This window comes from Ursus americanus, chromosome 12, assembly GCF_024610735.1.
Source record: "Ursus americanus isolate L20-20 chromosome 12, mUrsAme1.1.p, whole genome shotgun sequence".
Lineage (NCBI taxonomy): Eukaryota > Metazoa > Chordata > Mammalia > Carnivora > Ursidae > Ursus > Ursus americanus.
The window spans coordinates 24,815,810-24,835,308 of record NC_142138.1 but is presented as its reverse complement, the minus strand read 5'-3'; the positions used below and the strand labels follow the sequence as shown (position 1 = coordinate 24,835,308).

The 19,499-nt window shown below is 35.6% G+C and overlaps 1 protein-coding gene across 2 annotated transcripts in view; it reads right to left on the bottom strand.

Moving 5' to 3' along the window:
• The window catches only part of LRRC7 (leucine rich repeat containing 7), a 312,980-nt gene that overhangs the window by 281,146 nt on the left and 12,335 nt on the right, over nucleotides 1-19,499 (bottom strand). For both annotated transcript variants that reach the window (XM_045801366.2, XM_045801367.2), the window contains exon 2: nucleotides 93-210. In XM_045801366.2, the coding sequence (XP_045657322.2) occupies nucleotides 93-210 (118 nt within the window). The remainder of the gene's footprint in view (nucleotides 1-92; nucleotides 211-19,499) is intronic.

Genomic DNA, 19,499 nt, shown 5'->3' with positions numbered 1-19,499 from the left:
AAATAAAAAGCGTTATATCATTTGCTAAGAGAAAACAAAGCACATTTTCAATTAAAAATTCAAGTTATTTAGAGATAAGATGAGAATCTTACCATTTTTACTGATGTCGAGTTCTTTAAGATTAACTAAACTAGCAATAGTGGTTGGCAGATTTGAAAGATCATTATCAGGAATACTTAGTTTTCTTAGAGCTTGACAGTTGAACAATTGCTGTAAAAGAAAATATGATTAATTAGTTCTCCATTTGGTTAAATCCATTTGTACATAAAGTTAGTAACAAAATTCAATTCACCATCTTTATAAATGGGGTAATAAAAGGGACAGCTGCAAAAGTCTCACCTCCCACACTCACACTCTCAATTCTTTTCAGAATGCTTCACATTACATCTCCATGTTCATGCCTCGCTATTCTCTGCTATCCAAATTCAAAACGCAAGGTATTCCATTTCTTCCCCTTCTGTTTACTATTAATGTTAAATTGGCCCCTGATTCTACTAATTTTTTTCTTTCAAATACTTTCTGGAGTTGTCCCTTCCTTTCTATTTCCACAACTACCAGGATAACCTCAATCTCTTTCTCTGCAACCATGTATTACTTCCATTTAATCATCTCCAACAACTGTTTATATAACATCCAAGGACTGCAATACAACTGAATACATGGGCTCATATTTCTTTTGTGTCCCTCCACACTGCTTCACAAATATCTAACAAATGAAACATTTAACTTTTGATATTTGGTAAAAAAAAAAAATCACTAGTGATTGGTTCATTTCTGCCATCAGTTCAAGGTACTACATGGGGAAGAGTCAAGTTTTAAAGCAATGGTTCTCAAATCCAGCATGGTTTTAATCATTGCTAAGTGGAGGTGCTTATTTAAAATGTGGATTCTTGGACTTGACCCAAAGAAGTACTGATGAGGTGGGTCTGGGATGGGGGTCAAAATCTGCATTTTTAATCAAGCACTCTAGTGATCTAATTATTTTGATGTACATGTTTCCGGTACCACATTCTGGGAAACAATGTTAGATTTTTTAGCTATGTCAATCTTATTTTGACTGCCCAAGATATGAACAGTTGGACAGAATTTCTTATTAATTTCTGGAAGAATTATCTTAATGAGATCTTTTCTATTTGACATTTCTAATTCTGTTTTGCTGAATTTCCACAGATAAAGTGTCCGGTATTCATGACTATGCAATTGGCCCACAGGACATTTAACTACTGCTTGTTCTTTCATGTAATTCATTATTTGTAGGCAAAAACAATGTAGTACATAGTTGTTATTTCTTAACTTGTTAGCTTTCTAACTAGATTGTACTGGTTGTTACTTAAGATAAAATATACAATTTCTTGCTTTTTGTTAGGCATTTTTGGCTCCGTACAACAATTATTTCCAATACTTCATGTAATGCTAGAATTTCAACATGCTCTACAGAAAACCTAGGAAAGAGAACTTTGAGTAGTATAGACATTTTAACAATATCTGTTTTTCCAATCCATGAATATAGAGTGTTTTTCCCTTTCTTTGTGTCATCTTCAATTTCTTTCATCAGTGTTTTACAATCTTCAGAGTAGAGATCTTTTACCTCTTTGGTTAGGTTTATTCCTAGGTATCTTATGGTTTTTGGTACAATTGTAAATGGGACAGATTCCTTGATTTCTCTTTCTGCTGCATCATGATTGGTGTATAGAAACGCAACAGATTTATGTATTTTTATTTTGTATCCTGTGACTTTTCTGAATTTGTCTATCAGTTCAAGGTACTACATTTTTTGGTGGTGTCTTTTGGGTTTTCTATAATGGAAAAAGTCTCTTCAACAAATGGTGTTGTGAAAACTGGACAGCAACGTGCAAATAAACGAAACGAGACAACTTTCTTACACCATACACAAAAGTAAATTCAAAATGGATTAAAGATCTAAATGTGAGAAAGGAAACCATTAAAATCCTAGAGGAGAACAGAGGCATTAACCTCTTTGACATTGGCAATAGCAATTTCTTACTAGATATGTCTCCTGAGAAAAGGGAAACAAAAGCAAAAATAAACTATTGAGACTATCAAAATAAAAAGCTTTCTACACAGCAAAGGACACAATCAACAAAACTAAAAGGCAACCTTCAGAATGGGAGAAGATATTTGCAAGTAACATATCTGATAAAGGGTTAGTATCTAAAATATATAAAGAACTTAAAAAACTCATCACCCCAAAACTAAATGATCCAGTTAAAAAATGGGCAGAAGACGTGAATAGACATTTTTCCAAAGAAGATAGCCTGATGGCTAACAGACCCATGAAAAGATGATCAACATTACTCAACATCAGGGAAATATAAATCAAAACTAGAATGAGATATCACCTCGCAGCAGTCAGAATGGCTAACAACACAGGAAATAACAGGTGTTGGCAAGGACATGGAGAAAGGGGAAAACTCCTGCACCATTGCTGGGAATGCAAACTGTGCAGCCACTCTGGAAAACAGTATGGAGGTTCCTCAAAAAGTTAAAAATAGAACTACCCTAGGATCCAGCAATTGCAGTACTATTTACCCAAATGATACAAAAATACTAATTTGAAGGGATACATGCAACCTAATGTTTGTAGCAGCATTATCAATAATAGCCAAATTATGAAAAGAGCCCAAATATCCATTGACTGATGAACGGATAAAGAAGATGTAGTATTTTTTATACAAGAGAATATTACTCAGCTATCAAAAAAGAATGAAATCTTGCCATTTGTAAATGATGTGGATGGAACTAGAGACTATTATGCTAAGTGAAATAAGTCAGTCAGAAAGAGAAAAATACCATATGACTTCACACATATGTGGAATTTAAGAAAGAAAAAAATGAATATAGCTGGGGGTGGGGGGAAGAGAGAGGGCAAACAAGAAAGAGACTCTTAACATAGAGAACAAACTAATGGCTACTAGAAGGGAGGTGGGGGGGATGGGTTAAATGGGTGATGGGTATTAAGGAAGACACTCGTTATGATGAGCACTGGGTGTCGTATGTAAGTGATAAATCACTAAATTCTATACCTCAAAGTAATTTACACTGTATGTTGACTAACTGGAATTCAAACAAAAACTCGGAAAAAAATGAAATTAAAGAAAAAGAATTAATAGAGATCCCTATATTCTTCTCCGATTTTATTTTATTTTATTTTTTAAAGATTTTATTTATTTATTTCAGAGAGAGAGTGTGAACGTGAGTTGGGGGAAGGCGCATACAGAGAGGGACAAACAGACTCCCTGCTGAGCAGGAAGCCTGACACGGGGCTTAATCTCAGGACCCTGAGATCATGACCTGAGCCAAAGGCAGACACTTAACTGACTGAGCCACCCAGGTGCCCCAATTCTTCTCCAATTTTAAATGAAGCTATGTCAGGAACAAAAGGTATAGAAACTCCTGAACATCTTATTACATGGAGAATCTAACACTCCTGTGGTATAGAGGCTAAGAGCATGGCATTTGGAATCATCCTGATGTGGGTTCAATTCCCATGCATCTGGTTCTAGCTGTGTGATCTTGGGCAAATTACCTAACATCTCTGAACTCTACGAATTTCTTCATTTGTAAAAATGGGAAAAATAACATTGCCTAGTTGGAAGGGTTGTTGAGATGATTAAATGAGTTACTATATTTCATCAGTTTTAAGTACTGCATTTTTTCACATATTAACATCTTTGATATTTGGACTGAATCTTATAATCAAGAGCAAATTATAATTTTGGGGCTTCCTGGGTGGCTCAGTCAGTTAAGTGTCCAACTTTTGGTTTCGGCTCAGGTCATGATCTCAGGATTGTGAGATCAAGCCCCAAGTCAGGCTCTGTGCTCAGCACAGAGTCTGCTTGAGATCCTCTCTCCTCTGCACCCCCCACCCCCGCTGTTCACACACACTCTCTCCCACTAAATAAACAAAATCTTCAAAAAAAAAAGAGCAAGTTATAATTTTTAAGGAGTGTATCTTCCTTAGTGGTACGATAATGACATGTCTTATAATCAGTAGCCTGGGAATTAATGAAATTATTTACTTGTAAATGTGTAAAACTGTGTTTGGCACATAGTAAGAGCTAATAACTGTTGGCCATTCTGAATATTTATATACACAAATACAGAGGCACCCCTATATAGTAATCCATTTCTTTTTTTTTTTTAAAGATTTTATTTTTTATTTGACAGAGAGTGAGAGCACAAGCAGGGGGAGCAGCAGGCAGAGGGAGAAAGAGGCAGAAGAAGAGGGAGAAGCAGGCTCCCCACTGAGCAGAGAGCCTAATGCGGGGTTCAATCCCAGGACGCTGGGATCATGACCTGAGCCGAAGGCAGACGTTTAACCAACTGACCCACCCAGGTGCCCCTATATCTTATTTTTCTAGATGATGAGAGGTCTTTGAAAGTGGGATTCATGTCTAATTCATCTGGATATCACTTGTTTCACCTTTGTACATGCCAAAGTGGCTAGCACCATGTCTTGTACATAGTATATGCTGCATAAATATCTAAATATACTGCATAAATATATAAGTATACTTAGATAAGTCAAGGGAAAATGAGGACACTGATAAATTCCAGCTGAGAGTGGTACTTAACTGAACTGGAAGCTTCAGATAGGTAAACAATCTCAGTGGAATCCAAATTTCATAAACAAAGCAGTGAACTTTGAATATGAGTCATGATGTCTACAAATTGGCAAAGAACTTAGAAGGCATTTTAATGATTCTTTCAAGATTCAAGCTTTGAATGAAAATGAAATAAAGAATGATTATGAACTAGCTGTGATTCTTTCATATAGTATAAAACAGCAAATATAATTAATAGCTAATTAGAGTAAGACTGTTAATGGTAATGGTTATCCTGTCTTTCATTTGCTAAAGATATTTCAGATTTCAAAAACATTAAAACTGTTTGAGCCTTAAAATATTTTTGAACTGAAGTGTTCTCTTTCTTGGGCAAAAGGAAGCAATTTAACTCTGACAGAAATTGGTTTGAGAAGAGTATGCAATTTAAATTACTGACTCCAGAAAGCAATGGTTAGGTATTTTCTAAGGAGCTGACACAAGAGATAAAGTCCTGAGTGAGGAAAATAAAACATATTTAGACCCAAAAATGTATATTCTAAGAGATATATTATTCATTTATTCATGGAAAACCATGAATTGCTATTTGCTACAAACGAGATACTATGCTAAGTGCAAGGGACACAAAATGAATAAGACACAGCAACTGAGCTCAGATTGCTTACAATGTAATATTTACACAATAAATTAATTACAATGTGAAAAATAAAACTGTGTGAAGATAAATATCCGGTGTTATGTAAACACAGAAGTAGGATATCTGCACCAAATGATGTTGATGATAGCAGTGGGGTAGATTCATGAAAGTATACCTGGAAGGGGGATGAAAAAATGGATCACCCAAGAGCCGGCACAGGTTAGGCAGATGAAGGCTAAAGAGGGATAACATTTTAACTTTCTATAGCATCTAAAGATACTCCCAACTCAAAGAATGTGTAACTTAATCTAGCTGCAATGATTTGTTTTAAAGCATGAGGAGACTTCGATCTTGGAGTGAATGCTCTGAGTTTACATTTACATATATTTAGAATATATTTAGTGAATACCTATAACATGCTACGGTCCATGTTCACCATTGAAATTAAAGACATAAAATGAGGGGTGCCTGGGTGGTGCTCCCTCTGCCCCCCAATCTGTGCATTCTCTCTCTCTCTCTCTCTTTAAAATAAACAAATAAATCTTAAAAAAAAAAAGACATGAAATGCTTCTGTCAATTTCTGTTTTTAGAAGTATGGTGGACTAAATATTCATAGAAGAATATTTTAGTGTAGCAAAGCTACACACATACTCCCTTTAATGCATAACTAAGGTCTGGCTATAAAGTACAAAATTCCTCCAATTCCAGATAACAAGAAAATATTAATACAGAGAGTTGAGTAGGTCTACATTTAACTTCTGCTCTGGTGATAGATATTGGTTGTGGTGCCTGAAGGCTTTCAAACAGAGGGATGGAAAACTGCTTGGGGTCTGAATAGAGTGGGAAATTGGCTTATAAGCCACTCCAGTTAGAACTGGGTTTTCCTAAGGGTGACATCCTCTGTGAGTGAACTAGAAAAAACTGAGTCTTTCAAAGAGGGTCAGTGGGGAATGCATGTCTTTCTTAGTTTTGACTCTGAGTGAAATGAGAAGAAAGAAAGAAAAGAAAAAGAAAGAGGGAAGGGGAAAGAAAGAAAGAAAGAAAGAAAGAAAGAAAGAAAGAGAAGAAAGAAAGAAGAAAGGAAGGAAGGAAGAAATGAAGGAAGGAGGGAAGGAAGGTAGGAAGGAAGGAAGGAAAAATGGAGAGAGAAAGAAGAGGGAAAGAAAAAAAAAACAGGAAAGATAAAGAAGCAACAAATAAGGAAAGGAAGGGAAAGAAGGAAGGCCAAGAGGAAGAAAGGAATGAAGAGAGGGAAGAAAGGAAAGAAAAAGAGTACGAAAAAAGGAAAGGAAGAAATAAAAACAAAAACAGAAAGAAAAATGAAAATTAGCCTCCTAGGGCTTACCAATCACGGTCTATCTTCCCCTGAGTTAGGGTCTGGAATTCCCAGTATTCATAAGGCTTCCTAAAACCCAATCCAGAATTACAAGTGGTTCTAGATTACTATTGCCCCCAAATGTCTGGTAAAAGTAAATACAAATGTCCTCTGAAGGAAAGTCAGACCTCAATGAACTCCCACAGATAAAGTTCTAACAAATACGGTATCATTTTTTAATAAATCACTAAATATATAATAAATAATCAACTGAATGAGATGATGCAGAAAAACAAATGATCTTGCCTCAAAATAATGCAGATATTAGAATTATAAAACACAAAATGCAATTTATATGTATTTAATATGTTTAAAGAAATAAAAGCGTGATTTGAAAGCATGATGATAGAAGAGGAGATTATTACAGAGAGCTCACAGATCAGAATAATAAACATTGCTGGAGAAAGTAATAGTGAACTAGATGTTAAGAAATTAACAAGGGGATGGAAAATAGAAAAGACTGGTTAAATGACATGAAGAACACAGCAAGAAGAACTGTTAAAATGTAAGTAAAATTTATTAGAGAAAAAGAGGATGAGGCACCTGAGGAATTCCAAAATTGTTGAGAGACCCTCATCTTCAGATTGAGGAAGCTCAAAAAATTCTAAATAAGTTAAATGAAAAATAACCTACATCTAGACTTACATGAATTTGCAGAGTATCAACGGCGATAGATCTTACAAATTACCAAAGGAGAGATTACCTTCTAAAGATTGAGATTGAGAAAGAAGATTTAACAATTAAAGCAATGACTCATTAGTTGTACTAAAGTACAAAGAATAAATAATAAAATATTTGCAGCTATTTTTTTAGGAAAAAGGGCAAAATGACAGCATTTTTAGATAAAGACAAACTGAGTTTATTACCAAGACACCTTCACTAAAACAACTGTCAAAAGATACATTTTTTAAAAAAAGATTTATTTATTTACTTGAGAGAGCAAGTGAGAGAGTGAGCACATGAGCAGGGGGAGGGGCACAGGGAGAGGGAAAGGGAGAGAATCTCAAGCAGATTCCCTACTGAGCACAGAGCCTGACTCGGACCTCCACCTCAAGATCCTGAGATTAGGACCTGAGCCAAAATCAAGAGTAGGACGCTCAAGTGATTGAGCCACCCAGGCGCCCCTCAAAAGGCATCTTTAGGAAGAAGGCAGAGGACTCTAGCAGACACAGTTGAGCTGCAAGAAGTAATAGCATTAAAATTTTTTTAAATTAAACAAACATGTGGTTAAATCTAAATAAACATTAGCTATATAAAATAATGGCAAAATTTCTAATTACAGGATTAAAAAAATCAAAGGTCAAAACAGTTTCGCAATGGCATAAAAATAGACATATAGATCAATGGAACAGAACTGAGAACCGAGAAATAAACCCGCTCACATACATTCAATGAATATTTGACAATGGAGCCAAAAAGCCGAAAGGATAGTCTAGTCGATAAACAGTGATGGGAAAACTGGACAGCCACATGCAGAAGAATGAAGTTGTATCTTATACGACTAATAAAACTTAATTCAAAGTGGCTCAAATACTTAAATGTAAGATATGAAACTGTAGGAGTACTAAGAGAAAACATACATAGGTAAAAAGCTCTTTGCATTGGTTTTGGCAAAGGTTTTTGGGACATGACATCAAAAGCACAAACAACAAAAGCAAAAATAAATAAGTGAGACTACATCACACTAAAAAGCACAGCAAAAGAAACGATCTGCAAAATACAAAGGTAACCTGTGGAATGAGAAAATATTTGTGAACCATTTATCTAGTAAGGGGTTAATATCCAAAATGTAAAAGGAACTGATAGAACTCAATAGTAAAACAAAACAAAACAAAACAAAACAAAACAAAACAAAACAAAACGCAACCTGATTTAAAAAAGGGTAAAGGACTTGAATAGACACTTTTCCAAAGAAGACATACAAATGGTCAACAGGTACGTGAAAATATGCTTGACATCACTAATCATCAGGAAATGCAAATCAAAACCAATGACATCACCTCACACCTGTCAGAATGGCTATTACCAAAAAGAGAAGAAACACGTGTTGGTAAGGCTGTGGAGACAAGGGAACCCTGTGCACTGTTGGTAGAAATGTAAACTGGTGCAGTCACTATGAAAAACAGTATGGAGGTTCCTCAGAAAATTAAAAATAGAACTACCATATGATTCAGCGATCCCACTTCTGGGTATATACACAAAGGAAATGAAAACACCTATTTCAAAGAGATATCTCCACCGCCATGTTAGCATTATTCACTATTGTGAATAATAGTATAATAACACACAAGAATAATATATTATATATATATGTATATATATATATAATAACATGCAAGTATAATAACACATAAGTGTAATAACACATAAGAAACAACCTAAGTGCCCATCAACGAGTGAATAAAGGTGTGGTGTATATATATTTATATACAAAGGAATGTTATTCACTCATATAAAGAAGGAAATCCTGCCTTTCGTGACAATATGGATGAACCTCAAGGGCATTATGCTAGGTGAAATAAGTCAGAGAGAGAAAGACAAAAAAATACTGTATGATTTCAATTATATGTAAAATCTAAAGAAGTTGAACTCAGAGAAATAGTAGAATGGTGGTTGTCAGGGACTGTGGGATGGGAGAAATGGGAAGATGTTGGTTAAAGGGTACAAATTCCCAGCTATAAGATAAATAAGACCTGGAGATCTAATGCACAGCATGGTGACTATAATTATCAATACTGTATTATATACTTGAAAGTTTTAAAGAAGGTAGATCTTAAATGTTATTACCACACACACACACACACACACACACACACACAAATCCTAATTATGTGGAAGGATGGGGATGTTGTACCTTACTGATACCTTATTACATTATTGTGGTAACTATTTTGCAATATATACATTTATTTAATCATCACACTGTACACTTTAAATTTGCATATGTTATACATCAATAATAGCTCAATAAATCTAGGTAGAACTAAAAATCTGAACAACAAAGGCATATGTATCAGGCAAGAGATAGTCAGGTTAAGACAGTTTCAGATGGAGTGCCTGGGTGGCACATTTGGTTAAGCCTCCAATTCTGGGTTTCAGCTCAAGTCATGATCTCAGGGTCATGATCTCAGGGTCATGAGATCCAGTGCCTTGTGGCGCTCTGCATTCAGGGAGGAGTCTGCTTGGTTTCTCTCTCCCCCTCCCACTAGCCGTCCCCCTGCCCCCTCCTCAAATAAATAAACAAATCTTAAAAATAAATAAAATAAAACAGTCTCAGATGTTTGCTCTGTTTGTGAGGAGGGTAAAATACTGATTAACTTTAGATTAATTTCTAGGGTAACAACTAAAGAAATAGCAATAGGTATAAAATTTCCTACAGGATAGAAGCAAAATAAATGGAATAAAACAAAAAGAAAAAATATATCTTTAATAAATATAATGAAAAATAAGTAAATACTTAAAAGAAGCAATATAGATAAAAATGAAGACTAGCATGGAATAAATTTATGCAAATATACCAAGAGTTGTCATCAATAAATATGGATTAATTTCTCTAATTAAAAAACAAAAACTATCAGGGCAGATTAAAATAAAAGATAATCAAGCTATATCTTATTACTAGTGATCCACTGAATACGTGATGAAAAAATGATAAAATTGTCAAAATTTACCATAATAAAGTTTATGCAACAATACTGATTTAAAGCAAAATCTATTAGTAGAGAGTGGCCATATGTTAAAAAAACACTAGCTCACCAGGAATATATATATCTAAACTTGTATGCACCCACTATCATTACCTTTAAAACATTTAAAGAAAAATTTGACTTATCTACAAGGAGGTAACATCATAACAGGGTATTTTGACAAATATCTCTCAAAAATGGATTCAAAATAGACAAAAAGAAAAGCTATAGAAGAATTGATGGCCACTAGACTGTCCTGCTGGACACATAGAGAATACTGAACTCAACCATAGATAGTACTTATTTAAAAAGTGCATATGAAAAATTTGCAATTAACCATATACTAGACATAAAGTCTTAATAAATTTAATAAACTCAAGAACTTGTAACAAAAAGACCAAATTCTTGGACCATAATGCAAGTAATAACTGATTCACCAAAAGATGACTTTAAAAAGCTTTGTAGAAATTTAAATTTAATAACTCATGGGTCAGAGGAGAAATCATATTGGAAATTATAAAATACACGTAAGCGATAATAAAATACTGCGTGTTAAAAATGGCAGGAGACAGCTAGAGTAATTGGGAGTGATTTGTCACCTTAAAGGCTTACATTAGAAAAAACAGAAGGCTGAAATGAACGAGCTAAGCATGCAATTTAAGAAGAGAGAAAAATGGTAACAGAATGTAGAAAGGAAACAAAGATAAAGGAAAAAGTTCTTCACAACTCATTAGTCTATGAAAGAAGAAGGGCAGAGATTCTCAAACAACCAGACTGGGAACTCCTTAAGCTAAGGAACCATGTCTTTTGTAGGTCATTATACTCATCTTATGATTGTTTTGTCTTTTTAAATTTTTTATTGTGAAATGTGAATACACAAGAGTATATATATGTATGTTCTTTTAAAATTATGATGATAAAACAAAGACCCATATTCCTCAATCCAGTTTAACAAAGCTGCTTTATGCCCCTCTGTCATGTCTTTTGGTTCCTACCCGACCCATCTTGAGGCAACCAATTTCTCGAATTTTATTTTACTCATTCCCTCACTTTTATTTATACTTTACCACAGGTCTACTAATACTAAAATATATATTGTTAAGATTTGTCTGTTTATATGAATGGAATAATACTGTATGCTTTCTTCTGCAACTTGCCTTCTCATTCAATATTATGTTATCAACATTATTCCATGTTGATGTATATAATCTATTCACTTTTACCACTTTGTGCTTCACAGAACACAACTGTCTTATATATTCTACCGTTGACAGACTTTTGGGTTTTTTCCATTTTTTTCTAACATAAGCAATGTTGCTAAGAATATTCTTATATATGTCTGCTAGTGCACATGTACAGAAGTTTCTCCAAGGAGGTAGGCATATGCCCAAATTTACTAAGTAACAGAATTTTTTTCCAATGTAGCTGTACAATTTAAATTCCCACTAACAAGGATAAGAATTCTTATTTCTTCATACTATTTCCAAAATTTAGTATTGTCAGACAATTTAATTTTTTCCCAATCTGTGGTGCATACCATGGTAGAACATTTTACTTAATATCTAATAAAACTGAACATATTTTCTTGTTTTATTCATTTGAAAGAGTTCATCACATATTCTGGATACTGATTCTTTGCCAGTTCTCTCAATATATGGCTCATCTTTCCATTCTTTTTATGGTATCTTTTGATAAAAAGGCATTTACAGTAGTCAAATTTATCTCTCAGTTTTAATATGTACAGATGGCCTCCTATTTTTTTTTCCTCCCAAAAGTTTTAATGTTTTGACTTGACTCATTTGGAATTTATTTTTGAGAATGATGTGAAGTAAGGATCCATTCTTTTCCCTTTATAGCTGACCAGTTATTCTAGCACCACTTTTAAAATAGTCCATTATTTCTCCACTGATTTACAAGGCAAGTTCTGTTGCATATCTGATTTCCACATAAGGATGTGTCAGTCTCTGGACTTTCTATTTCTAGTATACTGGTTTCTTTGTCTATCGGTCATTCTAGTCAGCTCCTCAGAATTCTATGACTGTGATTTGAGTTTGTGCTAGAGAATAACAAGGAAAAAGTATGAGACAATGCCTTAAAGGAAGAAACAGTTCATACAGGCTTTGAGAGAAGGATAGTTCTGTGAGCAGAAGGTGGGCTGGGAAAGTAGGGACAGACTGGGAAGAGCAGAGCAGTTCAGGAAGTTGTACTAGAAGAAAGGCTCGGAGATGTATTAGAAATGGCAGAAAGTTAAAAGCAGCTACATTCTAAACTTTGTGGAAGGGAACAGAAAACAAAGGTTTCAGCCAGAATGTGAAAAAGTCTAAGAGTCAAGGCTTTATCCTACAGGAAGTGCGCTGGTGGTAATCTTTAATCATTTGAGTCAAATTTACAGTTGCTATCTCTAGAAACACACACACACATACACACACTCAATCTGTATCCAATTTCAAGAACTTGCAAATCACCAAAAGCCCATGCTTGGATCTGAACGTCCTTGTAGTAGGTCATAACATGTTACTTCTAAAAAAGCACATGTAATTGGGTCCATCCCCTGCTTAGGCATTTTCATTATCTTTCTGCTCTCTTCAGGACAAAGCCCAAACTCCTTAACGTGGCTTTCAATGCCCTTCACCTCTCCAGTTTCTCATCTGATCATTCTCTGGTTCCCTGTCTCTTCCTCACTCCTTTCCCTCTACAGGCCTGCATTACATCTCCTGCCACACTCAGCCAACTCCAGTTTCTGTACCCAGCATACTCTGTTTTGCCTTTGCAAAGCCAGGTCTTCAGCTGAGGCTTTTCTCCATCCCACCCGATCCCACCTCCCTTCTACCCCATCTCCAAGATGAGGCCCTCCCATTTTTCAGGTCACAGCTTAAGACCAGTTGACTTGCTTGTGTACTTTCATAACATCCTGTTATTTATCCCTATTGAAGCCTGGATGTCAGTGTTTTGGGATTGTTAAGACTGTAAGCTTCTCTAGTTCTGGCAGCATTAACAGGGTATCATGAAATGCCTGACATATTGTACTTTCTCCATCTGTAAATCCCTTGTTCTTTCATGAATATTCTAATGCAGGGGAATTGCAAATAAAAAGATAGTTCGGGCACCATTTCCTCAGTGCCTATTATATAGGTGTAAGCCACTAAACTAGATTTCAAAAATCTATCATCTCTACTTCTTACAACAATGTTGCAAGCAAGATATTATTATTCCTACTTTGCAGATGGAAAACTCAGGAGGCTAACTTTTACAATATCATAAACCTAGGAAGTGTCAGAGCCAGCAGTCAAATTCAGCTCTGTCTGGTATAAAACCATTTCTACTGCAGTGCCCTACTCCATCTGCACCATCAGATCTGTGTTTTGGAAAGGTAGCAGTGACAACTGACAAAGTGGTTGGCAGCTGCCTAGGAAGGGAGAGTGAATAAGACGGTGGGAACCTTGAGCACATCATAATGGTCCTAGGAGGACTTGGGGAAGAAACTGAGATTCAATGACTATCTTTGACAGCAAGGACCTAAATTAGAGTAAATGTGAGTATATGTTATAGCACTTTGCTATCCCTAAAATGCTATATAAATGCAAACTATTATAATTTGGATTAGCATTTTATTACCACCTTTGTACTCAGGCTTGGAAAATTAAGGACACAATAAAAACGTCATGAATGTGAATGACTATATCCCCAAACATAGTTCCTTAGAAAAAATAAGATATAAGATGTTTATTTTTCCGCCACAAGCAAAAAGTATTAGTTGCTTGTGAGTTTAAAAATATAAACACTTTTCCTGAAAAGTTTCATATAAGATCATAAATATTCAATGAAAGGGTTATTGATGCCATATGTTGGCACAAGTGGATTCCAACAGGGAAAAGGACTGTCTAATGAGCTGGCATTGCTGAATGGCTGATTTCTTAGAAGTTCTTCCTTTGAATCCCTTTAAAAGTGTTCAGGCTATGTAGTGTTTCCAAGTTCTTTAGAAAGCTATTTAAAAAAAAATAATTATTTTATGCACATTATAATAAAATGTTTTAAAATTCTTCAGTTTAATACAAATGTTAATTATCTTTAGTTAGAAAAGAGCCAACTCAAAAATAATAGAGTAAAAAATGGTTTCATATAGGTACTTGGTGAAATGGTAAGCTTCTAATTATGACCTCCATTTGCTTCTTTTTTTTTTTCTTTCCTCTCTCCCTTCTCTCCACTTTTCCCTTCCTCCTTCCCTTTCTTCCCTACTTCTTCCCTTCTCTCCTTCTCATTTCCCTTCCTTCCTGACTGCTGGCATTCAGTGAGCACCTCCTGAACATCTGATACTCAGTACACAGACGCAGTGCCAGCACCCAAAGATAAATAACGAAGTACGCGCTTCCTCAAGTATATAGTCAGCTAGCGGTTATAAATACAGAAAAACAAAAACAAAAACAAAACCAATGCAATGTGATAAATACTGAAGTGAAGAGAGGGGCTTTGCAAAGTACATTTTATTTCAAAAGAAACATATCTAGACCTTGCCTTTAAACTAGAGAATTTGGATGTGTGGATCCGTATGCCTTTCAAACTAGTCTACACCGTTCCCTCACATTAATATCCACTCCTTAAATGTTCACAGGCGGGGGAAGTGACTGACTCAGATTAACAACTGGCACCCGTGACAAGAGCAGGCAGGTGGGTGATCAGAACACCGTTAGGTGAAAATAAGGAGAGTCTTAGTTAAGGCACTGTCAGGAGTGGTGACGAGGGAGACACGCTGAGAGGAGAAATCTTTACGATTTGGTACCAGTAGTATACAAGCAGTCAAAAAAGGGAGGGTTTTGTGCAGTAGTGGAACCGTAGATGGACACGGAAGGTGTGGGGCTGGGCAGCGCTGATAGCATCAGAGAAGACTGCGGCTTTAGCTAAAGGGAACACTTCAAATCCCTTCTACGGCATTTTAGTAGTACTGAGTGTACATCAGAGAAGAGCTCTTTTCTTCCTCACATAAAGATGGCAACTACAATAAATACCTAAGCATTTTATCCCAGAAAACAGTAAATATCACTGCTGTTGTTTTTGAAATACAGATCTTTTCAACAACAATTTGTACAAGGGCGTTGTCGAATCATTTCTCCCTTTAGAACAGCGAGTTTATTTTAGCATTTGTCATTGCCTTAGAAGGAAGGAAACATATATCTATTTTATTGGAATCACAGCTGTCAGTTTGAATATACAAGGCATAGCAACCTTGCCAGACCCATTCTACTTGAGAAAAATATGCATTTAAAGGTTTTAAATGAAAATGGTTTCTAACTTACAAGCCCCTAATTACTTCACTGGATGGTAGTAAGCTAATAACACCAAAAAAGAAATAGGAAAAAAGTGAAAGTGGAATATAGAAGTAGCAATTTAAGTGTTTTTAATTTGGACCTATCTTAACTGCTGCTAGGCATTTGGGGCAAATTCCTGATATCCTTATAATACTTAAGACAAGTGACATCTATGTGTACGTGTGTGTGTATGTGTGTGTATGTGTTTGTGTATGTTTGTGTGTGCATGTGTGCCCACAGACGTACCTTGGGGGTTTTCTTTTGTTGCCTTTTTAGTAATTACTAGGTGGTAAAAAATCTGGCTGACATTTATAAAAGTATTGGCTTTGTCTATAGAGAGAATAATCAATACGGTGTGAGAGCAATTGGGCTGAATGGCATTTATTTAGACTTTCATATACACACACAAGGTTCTTGTATATCTATGCTTTGATCAGTTATAGGTAACTGAAAATCCAACCTGAGCTGGCTAACCCTGCCCAGGTCAGTAAACCAGACAAAAGATGGTATAGTTGGAGTCTCTTTTCCACTTACACTGATAGTGAAAATGTTATTAACTTCGGAATCAAACAAACCTAGATTTGAATTCTGACTTCACCCTAACTGGCCACATGCTGTTGACCAAGTTCCATACATTTTCTCGAAGGCTCGATTTAGCATTTAAAAAGCCCAGCTGGATTGTGTTCTAGTCTTAACCTTTAACAGTGCACTTTTGCCAAGCAGAATTCCCTGACCCTACCCTCCCAGCAGAGCATGATTAGTTGTCTATTGTGGTTTCATATAATCTGTGTAACAGTTCTACAATCCACTTTTACAAAATCATATTATAATTATTTATGAAATAAATATTTAATGAGACCTTAACTTTGAACCAAACAATGTGTTTCCTGTTGAAACAAAGATTAAATAGATATAGTCCCATAATCTGGTATCTTTCTTCCTCAACCCTATTTCCTTAGAATCCAGTAGGTATTCAATAAATATGTATCTAATGCATAATGACCTTAGGTTTGGTAAGTGTCACTGTAGAATTGTAACGTGGAGGCACAGTGGAGAGTGAAATAACTGCTCATGAGTGAAGGATGAGGGTTGTGGGAGGACGTGACAACTGGGAAGACTCTGAAGGGAGCATATGAAGCAGAAGAAACAGCATGAGCTTAGAGGCAAGAAAGCTTTGTGTTTGAGCTTTGTGTCTCTTACAGGACAGCAAAAGTAAGAGACAGGAGAGGTAAGCTGTTGGGAAATAATGCCTCACATTAGCATGCTATGCTCGGCTGCATGGTTTTATTCTGTAAGTTAAAGAGGAGACAGGGAATAGTCTTAGCGTATGTTGTGGCCTGGTCGCAGTTACATTTGGATATATTACTGTTGACTGTGTGAAGAATAAATCGGGGCAAAAAAAAAAAAATCAGGCTTAAGACCTAATGAAAAGGAGATTGTTCCATTAGTCTGCTAAGAGATGCTGCGGGCCCAACAAAGGTTCTGTTTATAGGGTGGAAAGGTGAGATTAGATTTAAGAAATATATAGGTGGCAAAATTGACAGGACTGGCTGTTGATCTGATGCAGAAGGTAAATGAGTAGGGAGAGAATGACAGGGTCCTGCTATTGCTACTGAATGGACCATCACCAACTGAGACAGACTATAGAACAGAAGATGGGTTTCAAGGGGAAAGACTAGACTTTTTGAGGGGCACCTGGGTGGCTCAGTCAGTTAAGCATCTGCCTTCGGCTCAGGTCATGCATGATACCAGGGTCCTGGGATTAAGTCCTGCATCTGGCTTCCTGCTTAGCAGGGAGTCTGCTTCTCCCCCTCACTCTACCCCTTCCCTCTGCTGATGCTCTCTCTCTCTCTCAAATAAATAAATAAAATCTTAAAAAAAAAAAAAAAAGAAAACTAGACTTTTTGAGTGTGAATATTCAAGTAAATCCAGAAAGCACATATAAATCTGAAGACTAAGAATAGGGCTGAGCTGGAGGAGGGCACTGCACTGGGTGTTATATACAACTCATGAATCACTAAATTCTGTCTCTGAAACTAATAATACAGTATATGTTAATAAAAAAATGTTCACAAAAAAAAAAGCTTTATTGCCTGGCCTAATGAATTACCTAGTTTTTGCCTTACTTGGCCTTCCTATTCCTCGACATTTTATAGAGAATTTATGCTCTAATCTCTCTAGAAATTTAGGGGATAGATGTACAAAGAAACCAAGCAAATAAGAGATGAAGCAATTTCATTTATACTCTAGAGACAAAATCCTCTATCAGTTCCCTAAAGGTTGATTCCGTTCCAGAAGTGAGGCAAAATTGCTGCATTACTAAAATGCCTTCTCTGATTTAGAACCACTTCACATACTAAGGACCGAGCCAGAAAACGAATAACATTAAAACATGTAATAATCAGTTAACAACTATTATAAGAACTAATGGAAAGAATAGATAGAAGATATTGACCCACCTTTTTACATTTACATTTTTACTTTTTATGTCATTTAATTTTCTCAAATGATACTTTGTAATTTACTTGAGTGTTGGACATTTACATTCATCACTGCATCTTACAGATCATTTTCAAAAGAAAGGACCATGATATGGTCAGATCCAGCAAAAGGTTAACCCCTGGTTTTCTCTTCCAGCTCAATTCTCTTTCTTCTAATTTTTTCAAAATTAATTTTTATTCTTATAAAAGCATTACATCAGTTCTTTGTCCTCTCCTTTGCATCCTACAATCCCTCTTCTAGAGGTAGTTGCTTTCAACTTTTTAAGCTATTATTTCTTGTATTTTCTTCTATATTTCTAGAGAATACACATGTTATTTCTACTTCTTGTTTTATCAATTGTAGACATTGCCTATTTACAGTTAACCTTGAACAACATGGTTAAAATGCACAGGTCCACTTCTCTGTGGGTGTTTGTCAATACAGTTCAGTACAGTATTTTCTCTTCTTTATAATTTTCTTAATAACATTTTCTTTTCTCTTATTCTACCGTAGGAATTCAGTATATAACACATGTAGCATAAAATATGTTGACCAACCGTTACATTATTGGCAAGGCTTCAGGTCAACAGTAGGCTATCAGTAATTAAGTTTTGGGAGAGTCAAAAGTTACACATGGAGTTTTGACTATGCAGGGGTCAGTGCCCCTAACCTCTGTGTTGTTCAAGTGTCAAGTGTATCCCATATTATGACAGTTGAAAAACCATTATCGTTTCTCACCATCCCATCATCACTTTTTTTCTTTTTCCTCATCTTCCCAGTATACACACATCCAAAGTTCTTGTTAAGTCAGTAGTTAATGCTGATATTAATAATGTTTATTTGTACACTGTGTTTGTTGTTTACTCATAAAAGATTTTTTTTTTCTGAAATTGCTTCCTGTTTTATTTGCTTGGTTTTCTATACATTTATCCTTAATTTTTTCCAAATGCTCAAACAGCTCTGTCAAATGCCCAGCAATTTTATTTCCAAATGCTAAAGCACATCAGATCAATTTTATCTTATTTTGATTCTGGAGGAACTCACTCCTGTACCCTGTGTAAGCGGGCTCCAGTCCGGACAGATTGCTCTCTCAGTATGATATGCATATGGCTTCCATAGATATTCATTTGCTAGTGCTCTTAACTGGGCACTGTTTTCCCAAATTCCATACCTTCTGTCTGTTGGTTTACTCCCACATACTCTAGTAGAAACCTGAGAGTCACCTGTGACTCACTTTGCATCTTCCCTAAAATATAGATATGAAACAGATGACCAAATCCAGTAAATTTGCCTCCAAAAAACATTTCCAACCCATGTCCTTTGTTCCATCCTCAGCATTACTATCAGAGGCCAGGTCATCATCACCTCTCACAGGTTTCTATAAGTTTTGCCTAACTGGTCTCTTTGCGTCTGGGCCTGTTCTTTTATTTCTAT